This window comes from Lissotriton helveticus, chromosome 1_2 (assembly GCF_964261635.1).
Source record: "Lissotriton helveticus chromosome 1_2, aLisHel1.1, whole genome shotgun sequence".
Lineage (NCBI taxonomy): Eukaryota > Metazoa > Chordata > Amphibia > Caudata > Salamandridae > Lissotriton > Lissotriton helveticus.
Window position 1 is genome coordinate 104,303,449 of NC_136058.1, and position 14,354 is coordinate 104,317,802.

At 47.6% G+C, this 14,354-nt stretch overlaps 1 protein-coding gene across 3 annotated transcripts in view; it reads left to right on the forward strand.

The window, feature by feature from the left end:
- KANK4 (KN motif and ankyrin repeat domains 4) overlaps positions 1-14,354 on the forward strand; it is an 827,707-nt gene that overhangs the window by 593,452 nt on the left and 219,901 nt on the right. For all 3 annotated transcript variants that reach the window (XM_078669568.1, XM_078669560.1, XM_078669574.1), the window contains one exon: positions 14,092-14,178. In XM_078669568.1, coding sequence (XP_078525694.1) covers positions 14,163-14,178 — 16 coding nt within the window. In that variant the 5' untranslated portion in view covers positions 14,092-14,162. The remainder of the gene's footprint in view (positions 1-14,091; positions 14,179-14,354) is intronic.

The window sequence follows — 14,354 nt, forward strand, 5'->3', positions numbered from 1 at the left end:
GATGAGTGTTTTATCTTTCTATGAGACAGACTCCCGCTGAGCTTCAGTCCGCGGACCTATTGTCTCATTCATAAACCAAAAGTGGCCAAACCTAATGACAGGCTGACCATTCTCAGTCCCCTGCCCCACGTCTCTTCATGAAAATTACAGTAATTAGTATTATTAAGAAAACAAACTGCGGGGAGGAGCTTGGCGGGCATCCGAGATGGCCGCGTGAGCACAGCGCTCCCCGGACCCCCGCCGCTCCCGGCATAATATCCTGCATGAATCCTGATTTTTCGCGAGGATTTGTATAGAGGACGTTGGGCTGATCTACCTGGAACCTTTCAGAAACTGATTTGGACACCAGCTGCCTGAGATATGGCGAATTGAACTTTCGGGCTCCGCCCTCGAGGTGCGCCCGGGACTGGGTGAGGTTCGGTGGCCGTCTTGGAGTTGAACAACAACGGCAGGGGGATTGGCCTTGTGGGTCCCCTTCTTAAGTTTCGGTTTCGATTCTGCCTCAGACTGGGACATTGGTGAGAGGGTCGGGCCAGAGCTGGTGCCAGGACACGCGTCGGTTGTTGGGCCTTTGGCTGGACTATTCTCCTACTTGACTGCCTCAATCCTAGTGATACCCTCTTGCGATCCTTTGGTCCCGGGGCCTCCATTTCTGGTGCCCGGTCCGTTGACCCTGGTGTATCTCCTGGTGGCGCATCTACAAGATGGCGGGCAGAGGGGACCGAGAGACGCGCAAGACGAAGACACCTCTGCGCGGGGGTCCGGTCCAATCTAATGTTATGGACCGTTATACCCACTCTAAGGGGTCCCCCGGAGCTGCCCTGCCCGGTCCCACTGCGTCTGCCCACGTCTTGGATGAGTCGACGGAGCCCTCCCTGCAGGATATCATGGGCGCCATTTCTGGCATGAGGGAATCCATAGGCCAACAGTACGAAACCTTGGCCCACAAACTTGACACTGTGGCGATTGAGGTAAATCTAATTCGAGCCGATCTCTCCAAGACGAACGAAAAGGTGAAGTCTTTGGATATCAAATCATCCAGCCTCACGACGGACGTCTCTGAGATACAGACGGAGGTTGGCAATCTCCGTAGGGTGAACGATTTCATGACCCGGCGCTTGGAGGATTTTGAGAACAGGGCACGTCGCTGTAATGTCCGCGTGGTTGGTGTGCCGGAGAACCCAGAACCCCACTCGGTTGATCTCCTGGTTGAAGACCTGATCCAGAACCACCTTTCTCCGTCTGGCCTTACTAAATTTTTCGCAGTGGAGCGCGCACATCGTGTTCCGGGGGGCCAGGGTAAGCCAGGCGCCCCGTTGAGACCTATTGTCGCGAAGCTTTTCCACTATAGAGATCGGGACGCTATCCTGCAGGCTTCGCGGGTGAAGGGCCCGGTGGCCTTTGAGAATGCCACGGTGAACTTTTATCCGGACTTTTCCCAACAGGTCCAGAAGCAGCGGATGGGATTTCGTGGTGTCAAGAAGCGTCTCAGGGACTTGGGGATGCGTTACGCTATGCTCTTTCCGACCAGGCTGCGGGTCGAGTATAATGACCGAACTTTCTTCTTTGATCGGCCGGATGCTGTGAATGACTGGCTAGACTCCCTGCCTGGCCGACCTCCTGAGACTGAATCAGATGCCCACCCGGGCGGTGCTGAAGGTTGTGTAGAGAGCTGAGCATTTCGTCTATGCCTGGTGCCTTGTTTTACATAATTACTCCAGGGGTGTATGCCTATGTTCCTCTATTGCTTATGTGTTTGATGCATGTTCTTTCTCTCGTCATTGGTCTTGATCGGGGGCGGGTGGGACGGAGCCTTTCCTCCTCCGGGGTCTTTGTGTAGAATAGGGGTTCTTGGGCGACAGGCACACTGCAGGTTGGGGTGGCTCTTTAGCTTTTTGCAGGGGTGCAGGGTGGGGGGTGTTTTCTTGTTATTTTGGGGGAGGGTGGTTGGGAAGTTTGTTGTTTGTGTGTTCTGTTTACAAGGCGACTTTATCCTGTATTTGTGCATGTTTCTGTGGTCATGCTCATTGGTGGGGGGTTTTGGCTTTGTCGGGTGGGATGGGGGGTAGCGGGTTGAGATTTGTTTCGTGGAACGTTAACGGTCTGGGAGATCGTATCAAACGAAGTGTGGTGCTGAAATGTATACGACGTTTATCTCCTGACATTGTTCTCCTACAAGAGACTCATTTGATAGGCAATGTTTGTCATGCAATGAATAGGTGGGGCTATCGCCTCGTAGCACATTCGGGGTTTACCTCGGGTTCTAGGGGTGTGGGTATCCTTGTTCGGGCTTCCCTCCCCCTAGCTATTGATGAGGTGATTCAGGATGACCGGGGGCGGTATGCTGTCCTTGTGGGTAGATATGAGGGCCGTACCCTCTCCTTATTCACTGTTTATGTGCCCCCCGGCTTGCAGACTTCTACCTTTTCAGATTTGGGACGGGTCTTGCTGGACCTCCCTGATAGTACTCTCTTTCTGGCTGGTGATTTTAATTCGGTGTTCTCTGGGCTCCACGATCGCCACCCCCCTAGGGATACTCCTGCGGCTCAGCAGTGGTTGGGTGGATTTTTGGACACCTTTGGCTTGGTGGATTGCTGGAGGCTTTTGCATCCTACTCAGCTTCAATACACCTTTCATTCTGGGGCCCATGGGAGTCTGTCTAGGCTGGATTATTTCCTGATGCCTGCGGCTCAGTCGCCAGCGGTGCGTGAGATTGTGCACCTGCCTAGGGGTATCTCTGACCACTCTCCGCTCTGGCTTCGTTTTGAGGTTGGGGTGGAGGCAGCGGGCCGGGTGGCTCCCATCAATCCGTGGTACCTTACCTCCCCCGAGACCCACAGCCTTTTGCTTAAGTCTTTGGACGCGTATTTTCTAGATAACAAGGGGTCGGTCTCCTCGGCTGTGTCCCTATGGGAGGCCTTTAAGACGGTGATTCATGGGCAGGCCCTCTCCCTTATTGTTGAAGCTAAGAGGGCGAGGAATAGAGAGGTGGTGGATCTTGAGGGGGAGATTTCTGCATTGGAGGAAGCTTTGGAATCGGGTGTCACGTCTGAGAAACTCCATGCCCTGGGTCTGAAACAATTTGCCTATAAGTCCTTGGTCACGGATGCTGCTAAAGTGATGTTTCGAGAGCAACAGGGACGTTTGTATGATGTGGGTGACAACGCGGGTAAATTGCTGGCATGGCTGGATAAGAAGGAGAGAGCTAATCGTGTGGTACCCGTGATTCAGTCTGCGAGTGGTGTGAGTGTGACGGACCCGATTGGAATAGTTGACCGTTTTGCCGAGTACTTCCGTGTGGTGTATACCCCTGTGTCTGTGAGAGATGTGGCTGACTCTCGTCTTCTTTTGCGGGATATAGCTCTGCCCGGTGTTTCCGATTTAGATCGTGTGGCTTTGGACTCCCCCTTTACTGTTGATGAGATAGCTACTGCCATCCGTTCACTCCGTTCGGGCAAAGCATTGGGCCCGAACGGGTTGCCAATTGAACTTTACAAGTTGCGTCCCGACAGGGTGGCTCCGTATCTTCGCGCCATGTTTCTGGAGTCCCGGGAGCGGGGTATTCTCCCTTATGATCAGCGACTGGCCACGATAGTTGTCATCCCCAAGGATGGTAAACCGCGAGATCTTTGTTCCTCCTATAGGCCCATATCCCTGCTCAATGTTGAACCCAAGGTATTGGCGAAACTCCTGGCGTCCCGTCTCCTGACGGTCATTAGTGGCCTGGTCCATCCGGATCAATCCGGATTTATCCCGCATCGCAACACGGCTCTGAACCTACGTCGTCTTCACGGCGCGATTGCGAGGGCGGGGCTTCTGACGGAGCCGGCCATTTTGGCATCGTTGGATGCCTCCATGGCTTTCGACACGGTGGAGTGGCCTTATCTCTGGGCGGCTCTTGAGAAATTTGGTTTTGGGCCTGAGTTTATTAGTTGGATCAAGTTACTTTACGCGGAACCTCTGGCACAAGTAGTGGTGAATGGTAGGGTTTCGGCTCCTTTCACCCTTGGTAGAGGTACACGTCAGGGATGCCCCTTGTCTCCGTTGCTGTTTGCACTTGCCCTGGAACCATTGGCGGCTTGGCTTCGGTGGGAACCCTCACTCAAGGGGATTCGCTGGTCTCCGGACTTTGAGGACCGCGTTTCGCTTTACGCGGACGACATTCTTTTATATCTCACCTCCCCCCGTAAATCTCTGTCTGTTTTATTTGACGTTCTTGCGTCCTTTGGTGCCAACTCTGGTCTTGTTATTAACTGGGCCAAGTCCTGTGTGTATGTTCTTTCGGGTGTTTTGCCCCCATTGCCGAGCAGACTTCCTATTCAGGTGGTCCAGTCTGGCTTCAAATACTTAGGGATTTTTATTACGTTGGACTCGTCGCTCCGCTTTGAGCGTAATCTCCTCCCCCCGTTGCTTAGATTGCGATTGGACGTGGCCCGTTGGCGTAAGCTTCCTTTGTCTCCTCTTGGAAGGGCGGCCCTGTTTACAATGATGTCCTTGCCGCGGTTCCTTTACGCGCTCCAGAACTCCTATGACGCTATCCCCAGGACCTATTTCCAAGAGGTCGAGAGTCTTCAAAGGCAATTGATTTGGGATGGGCGTCCGCGTATTGCACTCGCGAAACTCACCATCCCTTGGTACGACGGGGGCATGGCGCTCCCCGATATCAAGCGATATTACTGGGCTTCCCAGTTGTCTGCTATTAATCACGTTATGTTTTCACCGGGTCGGAATCCTGCGTTCGAGATGGATAGACTCCAGCTTCCGGGTGGAGACTTTAATAGAGCGCTTTATTCTCGCTCGGCCGGGCGCCATCTTGTGGGCCCGTCCAGGACTGCAGTAACTGTGTGGCGAGCCGCGAATGTGAGTTTGGGATGGGAGGATCGCCTAACGCTGGCGACGCCGCTTTATGCCTCGGAACGTTTGGGCTGTCTCTGGTCTACCAAGGGTTTCGACCGCTGGGATATGATTGGGATTTGTAAGGTGGGTGATGTTTGCTCGAAGGGTAGTGTGAAGTCCTTCCAAGCCCTCCAGGCGGAATATGGTTTGAATGGTAGGGAATTTTTTCGCTATCTGCAGGTCCGGCACGCCCTCGCCTCAGTTTTGGCTCCTGATGAGGCCCCGCCTGAGTCTTCCCCCCTCGAAGACCGTGTCCTTGATGGGCATCTTCCTGATAGCACTATTTCTCTGATCTATAAAAAGCTGATCAATAATCGGGCGGACTTATTGGTCCGACTTCGGGAGGCTTGGGTCGGCGATGGGTTGGAACTGGACGACGAAGATTGGCAATCGGCACTCTCTTCTCCCAAAGAGGTAGCCATTCCTGCCCGTCTCCGTTTGGTTCAACTTAAGATCCTTCATCGAGTGTATGTCACGGGTCCGCGTCTGGTGACGATGGGCTTTTCCTTGGATGGGTTGTGTAAGCGTGGTTGTGGGTTGAGTGCTACCTTTTTACATATTCTTTGGGAGTGCCCGGCTGTGGCGGCTTACTGGACTGCTGTGCTTGAGGTGATGACTGATGTGACTGGTGTGGCCCTGAGGCCGGAGCCTCGACGATGTCTGCTGAATGTGTGGGAACCCACTGACTATTCTGTGGCCCAGACCAGATGGGCTACCCTGGGTTACATGATTGCGAAACGGGATGTTGCGCAACTCTGGGGCGCCTCCAGGCCCCCTGAGGTCTCGAAGTGGGAGGACAACATGGACTGGTCCATGTTTCGTGAGAAGACTGTGTATGTGGCCAGGGGCAGACCCAGGGCGTGGACGAAGATTTGGGGTCAGTGGAATGAATATCGTGGGGATATCTGTACCCCTCCCCTTGTGGGCACCGCTGAGGTTGTCCTGTCTCCCTAGGCGGGCGTTCCCGGAACCCTTTCATACTGTTTTTTGCATTTCCGGTTCTCCCCGCTGCTCCCCTCCCCCCCCCCGACCTTGCTGGAGCCTCAGGGCTCTGGGTATGTTCTCCTGATCGTGTACCATCCCCTCCGTCCTTTGGGCTGACCTTCCTTACCGTGCAATCGCCTTTTTAGTGTTTGTTTTTCTTTTTGTATAAAATTAAAATTCAAAATGCTCTGGGATATGTGGGAGTAATGCTTTGAGCTTGATTTGTGCCTTACCACGGATGTATATTTTTAATTCATGCCTTGTGCCTTATTATTAGCGGCCAGCCCGTGAGGTTGTAGGCCCGTTCTTGTATTTTCTATGCTTACTCAAATAAAGGTTTTTGAAAAAAAAAAAAAAAAAAAGAAAACAAACTGCAATGTTGCAGCCTTTTATTGCAAAGTAATTATAATAGGCAAAATATAGGCATCTACATTTCTTGATTGAATGGCCGAGTAGTACGTTTGGCAAAGGCACTAATATTAAAACACAGGATATCGCCAGCAGACTATAGGCACAGAGAGCACCAGTTCAAGTTGGCAGTGACATTACACAGGCATTTTTTGTAGGTATTGGGCTCGGGGAGTACCCCTGCCCGGCCTCCCATGGGAAAAACTTGGGGGTGATAGTGGATACTGCCTTCTCCTTAGATCTTCAGGTAAACAGGACTGTCTCCACCTGTTTCGGCATTATTAGGACCCTCAGGAAGATCTCTCACTATCTTTCCCCTGATGCACGTAAGCAGGCCACTATGGCATTAGTGTCTTCTAGACTGGACTATTGCAATGCCCTTTACATGGGCATTAACAAGAGCCTTATCCACCAGCTCCAAATGGCACAGAACGCAGCAGCTAGGCTGGTGCTGAATCTTCCTAGACATAATTCAGCCAAGGCCGCGCTAAGGAGCCTGCACTGGCTTCCGATGGACCGCAGGATCACTTTCAAGATCCTGTGTTTGACCCATGAAGCCTTTTATGATGCCGGCTCTGAAGACATCAAGTCGCTTGTCCAGCATTATGCCCCTAGTAGACCCCTTCGATCTTTACATAAAAACCTTCTTGTTGTTCCTAGGTTTCTGAAGGTCAAATGGGGTGGCGGAGCCTTCTCCACGGCCGTGCCCAAACTGTGGAACTCTCTCCCTCTAGAGATCTCCGGCCATGCCTCTCTTTTGTTATTTCGCAAGGCCTTAACCCCTTTCATGCTCATGACGAGCTGAGCTCGTCATGAGTTGCGCCGCTCGCATGCTCATGACGAGCTCAGCTCGTCATGTAACGCGGTAATTCGAAAAAAGCCGGGACAACGCAAAAATGACCGCAGCACGCATTCGGTTAAAAAACTGGCTTTTTTCCTGATACCTTTGCTTGAGCTCTAGTTTTTCCTGTGTCCGGTTGCTCCGCATCAGCGCCTTGATGCTCTTGGGCTAAGTCTGCGCTTTACAAGACTACATTCATTCATTCATTCATTTATTACAAAATTTGCCCAGAATCATAGGATGTTGGGCCAACTCCAAGACTCGAACCTGGCCACATCCTCACCCCATCTGCTTTGTACCCCTGACCTCCCCCCCACCCCACCTGCTTGAACTTTATATTTAAGATTCTGGCTCACCACTTTTTAAAAGCATAAGCCGCTACTGAAATAAATAACAAGTTTGACCCAAGGAAATAGCCTCAGCTATTTCCTAGCTAATCACTGAAAGCCATAGGTACAGTTTGCTATGATCTGTAATATTATATGTGGTATTGCGTTATATGTGTGGTGAGTAAAGAACATCTTTTAAGTGCTAGTACTAACTGAGCATTGAATTATTGACCTATAATGGTTGGTTTATTGAGTTCTGAATCTCTAACCCCCACAACAGCTCTGTGAGTAAGCCTTGGGCCACTCGACTTCAGCACTCTATAGATGAAGTACTTAAGAGGTGCACAATATAGCGTATGATTGCATTGGTTATTCTGTCTCTTGTTCTTTGTCTACCAAGACATACTTCATAAGAAGATGATTTCCTCTTCTAAAAGGAAAACATTTATATAGCGTGATAGCTACCCTGAGGCATCCCAGCACTTTTAAACAGTTGTAAATTGATCACTGCTTCAAGTGTAAATGGAGGTACCAATTTACCAAAATACCAAGGGTAGGGGAAGAGAGACCATGCTCACTCTGAGCCCTAAATGAGCTCACAGCTTTGACCTATTGCCAATGCTTAATTTGACCCCATGGTTTCTAGGTGCTCAGCACCGGCACTTGATCATCAGCACCAGCGCTTTTCATGATAACCAGTTAAAAACACAATAATTTATGTATTTATGTATGGTAGGCATGGTAACATTAGGTGATTTGCCCAGAACATATAATATTGTGCCAACGCCGAGACTCGAACCTGGTTCCCCAGATCTGAAGTCGGCAGCTCTGGCCACTATGCCACATCCTCTCCCCACTTTCCTGTTTTGTTTTAGGCGGTGCTAACAGGAGAAATGAGCGGGTGCAAGCTGCCTCCTGACAACAGCCCGGCACTTTTTTTTTTTTTTTACATATGAACCACTGCCTTTTGCCCCCTCAACTACATTCTCTTTGCTGCAGAGGGGCGAGGGGAATGACATGTAACTCCTGAAAGCAGACAGCAGTCGGAGAAGAGCCCTCTTTACTTTCCTGCTGTTGCCTTCATGACCCCTGATATCAGCAGCAAGGTCATTGCCAGGGGGGGCAAGGGCAACCCATGGTTAGGTAGTGATTGCCTCACCCTGCCAGTCGCCATCCTGATGAACAATCCTGCCTAAATTGCAAATGCATGGGCAAGTTACAAATGTAGAAACTGTTCTTTTCGTCCATGCTCTTAGCAAGAGATTTAAATTTTTCAAGTTATATCATTCTTAGCATGCACACAAACCTGTCCATGGATTCCCAGCACTTCCATCAAATACTAATCTGCATGGTGAAATCTCCTTTCAACAGTGTATCCTTATTTGTTCTGGCAAACTAAAGTCCATTAGCACAACAAGAGCTCTTATCTTGAACAAATATTAACAGAGGAAGCTTGGAAATAATTTCAAATTGTTTAACAAAATGCAACAACCGGAGCGGTGAAGGATCACTAGCTGAGGATAAAGATACCCTGTTCTTCCACAGTTGCCCTTGCATACATCTGCATACATGTGATCCAAGTGCGACCGGCCATGCTGTGGCCAAAGATTCATATTAGGTCCCTTGCTGAGGCGTCCATAAGATCCCTGCATGACGTCGCTAGCATAAATGTCTCTAACAAAAACATTTGGATAAAGCACGTAGAGAAAGCTTTAAAGGTGACTGACTGCGTCGAATTGTGGGAGAATTCACGGAAACCAAGTTGGACAGGAATGACAGTCATCAAGGCACGCAATTGGCAGATAAAAGCAAATAAGATTGAAAACAGAGTCAGAGAATGTTCTCAGCTGAAATCATCCCTTGAACGAAAAATCAAAAATGGTCTAGAATATTACTTTGATATTTAACACCAGTGCCCCGACATTCCATGTACTTAAAATTAAGTCTTGAAATCTTATTCGGCCCGGGTGAAATTTCATTTACACCAGCGTAATCTCATGTAATGTCCAGCATTTCACAGTATGTCTTGTCGCATAATCGAGACTTAGGGTAATCATCCTATCCCAGGAGCATGGGAACAACATCAACAAACTGAACGTGAGCGGCTGTTGTTCGCATTGCACAATTTTGTTTAGTGCAAAATGCACCCGTGTCAAATATGCATGCGAGGATATATTTCACGCTTCGAGATGGATATCCAACGAAGACAATAATGGGTTACATAATTGCGTTGTGCTGAAACAATAATATTTTTTTTACTTTTCTGCACAAAATCCGTTGAACCCTAAAAGTGAAGACTGGTCCTCTGTTTAAGAATTTTGGAGCACAGTTCACCAGAGAAGCAGCAGTGCTGGGGTACAGGATAGCTATGCCCGCCATTTTCCTTCCTGTCGCATCCTTTATTGGTTGAGCATGGCAGTTCACTAGGACTGAACTTGCTTTTGACTAGGAGTAAGAATCGTAGGTCTTTGGTGGATCCTTTTAGACTTCCTTCCTTTGCCATTGCTCGACATTAGGAAAGCTGTTCCAGGCAATGGGACATCGATTTGTGGCGCCAACTTGAGAGTGGTGAGTGGTTGGGAAGGGCGAGGTCTAGCATACTACAATATTTGTCAAGGGACCGGCTTCTTTATGTAATATGACAGGATGCGCATTATGTAGCTGGTGCACCGGCGGTCCCAAAGCATATCTACCAGGACCTCCTCCCTCCTACCCCTGGGACCTAGCGGACTGGCGGGGGATGCTGCTAGTTTAGCTGTAACTCGCAGAAGCTACATAATTTAAGGTATGTTTCGGTAACTCCAACCAATATTCCAGATATGGGCACTAATATTCTAGGCTAACTCAAAAGTTAATTTAATTGATTCTGGGGAAAGGGTAATGTATTTAATCCTCAAACTTGTAATACGTTGCCTCTCTCTTCCAATTTATTCGCCAAGATAAAAATACTGCCTTCTGCCCTAAGACCGGCAAGCTACTTACAGAGAATCATTGTGATTCCCATACCCCCCAGTTATTTGGTAATATATGTAAATAGAAAATATGGAATTGGAGGGGAGGTAGCTATTTATTCGTGCAGCCGATTAAGGCTTCTGTTGTAAGGGATTTCAACCCTTCCTAGATCAGGTACTGATTACTCAATGCTTCATAATAGATGACACAACCATATATTTTGTGTTTGTTTTTTGGCCGCCATCTGCCAAAGCTGAGTTTTCAGAGACAGTAATTGATCTAGGAGATCGTTTAGGTGTGAAGGAAAATAAAGTAGTGTTTCTAGGGAATTTTAATATATATGTGGGCATGAATCATGAAAGATTAACTAAATAATTGATAGATTAAATGGTTAATATTGAACCTTTTCAGAAAGTGAATCAACCCATGCATATAGCAAGCAGTGACTGATAGCCACCTTAAAATAAGGAATATTCTTTGATTTACTAAAGATCTCAGACTGGAGAAGCTGAAAGTGAGAAAAACTGAACAAACATGGAGACACTCTTATTCCTTAGCTTGAAAATAAATAAGACCGACTGCTCAAGTTTGCTCTATTGGAGAAGTGTGGCTCAATGGTTAGAGCGGCAGACCCTGATGCAGAAGTCTTACCCGGGACCAGGGTTCAATTCCTGCCTCGGCGGGTCTTGGGCTCAATTTCCTCAGACCTGATAATTCTCGCCTCGGTGCCTATTCTAATCATGAGTCCCACTCTGCAACTCTGGGCAGTAGCTTGCTTAATCTCCACAACGGCCCCTACAACGCTAGGATGCCTGGCTTCACCTTGGGGGTGCCCAGGAGTGGGCACTTCACAGGGAAAGGCCAGGAAGGGTTCCTCAGCGGTATTCGTACAAGCGCCAAGATGCCTCCGGGTAGTCGTGCTATACAAGTGGGTAATTATCATTTATTGAGAATTTATGTTATATTAAACATAGTGTCAAGGAACACTTTTCACAGAGGAGACTAGAGCGCGGTATGAACACCTTCATGGTATAATTTAAGTCTCTATTTGACAAGTTCATGGGGAGCACAGGCACCTGGGAGCAGCTCAGGGCCAATGCGGGCAACCAACATGGCCTCCCAAGCCTTGTAGGACAAGGGGCGCCTCTGGTAGACAGACACATGACTTCTTTCTGGTGTGCTCTCCCTGCTGCTTTGTTCTTCTTATGTCTGCTGTCTCAGAAGCCCAGAGAAACAACCCTTATGAGCACTTCAGGGCTAAGCAGCGGAGAGATCTTTTTGCTTGTTTGCTGTGCTTACATTTCATGCACGTGCCTGATTAGTTTCCAATCACATGGGCGGATCAATAAAAGAGGCTGACAAATAGGACTCTGGGTAAAAACGGAGGGGGCGAGAAAATAATACCTAAAGGAAACAATTACCAACGTCCTTATCACATCCGCTGCAAACCACCAGTTAGTGTGGTAAAATAATTACATGAGTAAGGGTTTCAATTACCAAGATTGATGAATTGGCTACCTAGTTTTAAGGTACATAATTAGTAATTATCCATTGAATCTCGGGCAAGAAATACGTTCATTATTTAAAATGTCATCCTTCAAATGAACACCTTTTCAAGGATCCCTGGTTACACGTGAATGTCATTTTGTCTGTGACATATTCGTTCAGCACAGGAGTTAAGAGGTTTTCAGCTCATGCTACTGTTTCAACTCAGGGTAGACCCATGGTTGGAAAACGTGAGCGGGGGCCAGGGGGGGGGCGTGATTAGAAGAAATATTCTCAACATGAGAGATTTGTTGACCAAAATTAAGGATTTAATAGATGCGGTTTATAAAGAAACCAATTCTATTGATGGCGATTTCCTTCATGAAATGGTTGCTACGTCGTAAAGTGTTGTTTGCAGTGGTATGTAACACATACCAATCCAAAAATGTTAATATATGACTTTTTATTAGTATGTAATTAAAGCATGTCTAATGTTTAGGTTTATGTGGTGTGGAATTCAAAAAATATTTTATATATGTTCAAGTATGTACCGATCATAATTTAATTAAAAAAAGATTAATTGAACAAGAAAAGTAACAGTAACATTCAGCTAATGGCACTGATTTCAATGATATCCCACCAATGATGATCATGATAGTATTAGAATTACTACTAATAATAATACAGAGTTATTGGATGAATAAATAAACTATTTCATCATACGCGTGAAAAGGTCACTATTTGAAACCGAGGCAGGTAAGCGACCATAGGATATTAACATCTGGCTGGTGGCCTGTGCAATATGTGGCATGAGATGGGGTAGAATTCCGATGAACACTGCAGCTCTCGCCAACACTGAAACCAGTGGTACATGTGATAATCTAACCTGTTTAGAGATGGGTGAGCGACTACAGCTGGTTCCCCATAGGCATGTTATTGGAGCTCAGATATAGAACAGTGACCTGAAAGTTCTATTGCTTCTTCTAGGTGCATCATTTTTTTTTTAAATGTCAGCCCGGGGGGAGCAACAGGTGTGTGCACCCGTGTTCTGTGCCCCTGGGGCACAGTAGTATTATAGAAAAAGAGCAAGATGTTCAGGAAGGGTCTGAAGACCTGGTTGTTCGGCGGATAGCCCTCAGCAGCAGCTCTTCCCTATGCCCCGTTCCCCCACGCCTGGATATCATCACGGGTGATAAGCAGTGCTCTATAAACCCTGATTGATTGAATCTGCTTGCAATCCGTAAAAATTATACATAGGGCCTAATTACCAATGGACCAAAATTCGTCCTGGTATTTTCGAACTTCCCACCCCGAGTTACCAATACCGCAGATTTACGGAGTTATGGGATAATAGGAAATATCATGTGGGAATGGTGTTTCCACAATGATTCCAGCATATTTGCGCCATTTTCCGCTGCATCTTCATCCAAAGACTTCACCTACTGTCAGCAGCGAAATACTCCATCTGTGATGTTACTGCTCTAGCTGGAATCCTGATGAGACTAGTAACTCCTACTACCGATCGCATCGGGATTTCTAGGGCACTAATAGTGAGGCCCAAAGCCCACTGAAATTGTAATTGATCCTATAGATGGCTTATAATTAAGGCAGTTTTGGGACATCCGGTTTCAGTTGCTGGACTAGCTACAGGGTAAAATAACCAAGGGAAATTCTGCAAGCTAGAAAAACCAGCAGCCGCTACTAAGAAGACCACTGGAATTTTCAAAAGTTCAAAACATGTATGCCCGAAGCTGGCTCAATTAGAAATATTTAGTAAATGTGCAAATGGAATTTCCACTAGATAAAATCCATGCATGAAATATCTGCACATTGCAAATTTTGTTTATGAGGACCTTGCACCTGGAAATTTGCATACCATAGAGATTTTATCAGCTGGTCACTTTCTTCCAGGCTCAAAACAAAGGCAGAGAAGATTTGCCCCATTCCTTTGCATAATGAGACACCAACGGGCGCAATGACAGGTCCCACCGCCCCAGATTGGAAAGGGAGGCACAGCTCGACCCCATTATCCTAGTAAAAAGCGATATGATGCGACCAAGCTCGAATTTCTCAACCCCAGCCAGGGCTTGCTAAACACGGATCACTCCCACATCCATTTAGTGCTAGCATGCTAATATTATGTCTTGACACACCAGCTGTCTTCATTTCAAACATATGTTTTATTTTGTTTTCCAGGAGCTGTGACCTTGTCCTGCTGGCTCATCTGATGAAGTTTAACAAAAAGACAAGCCCGACAGTGAATAGACATGGAGAGAGCAAATGGTATACATTTTTAATACTGTTTCTGTGTGTGGTGGTTGAGAGGAGTGAGGTCTGCCAATGGGTGTATCGTGATCATTCTCATGCCAGATTACCTCGTATTTAATGGCAGAAGCCCAATGTGCTATCATTTTGCTAGTTTGCCTTTCCATAATGCTATCCTGGCTGAAGACGGCTGA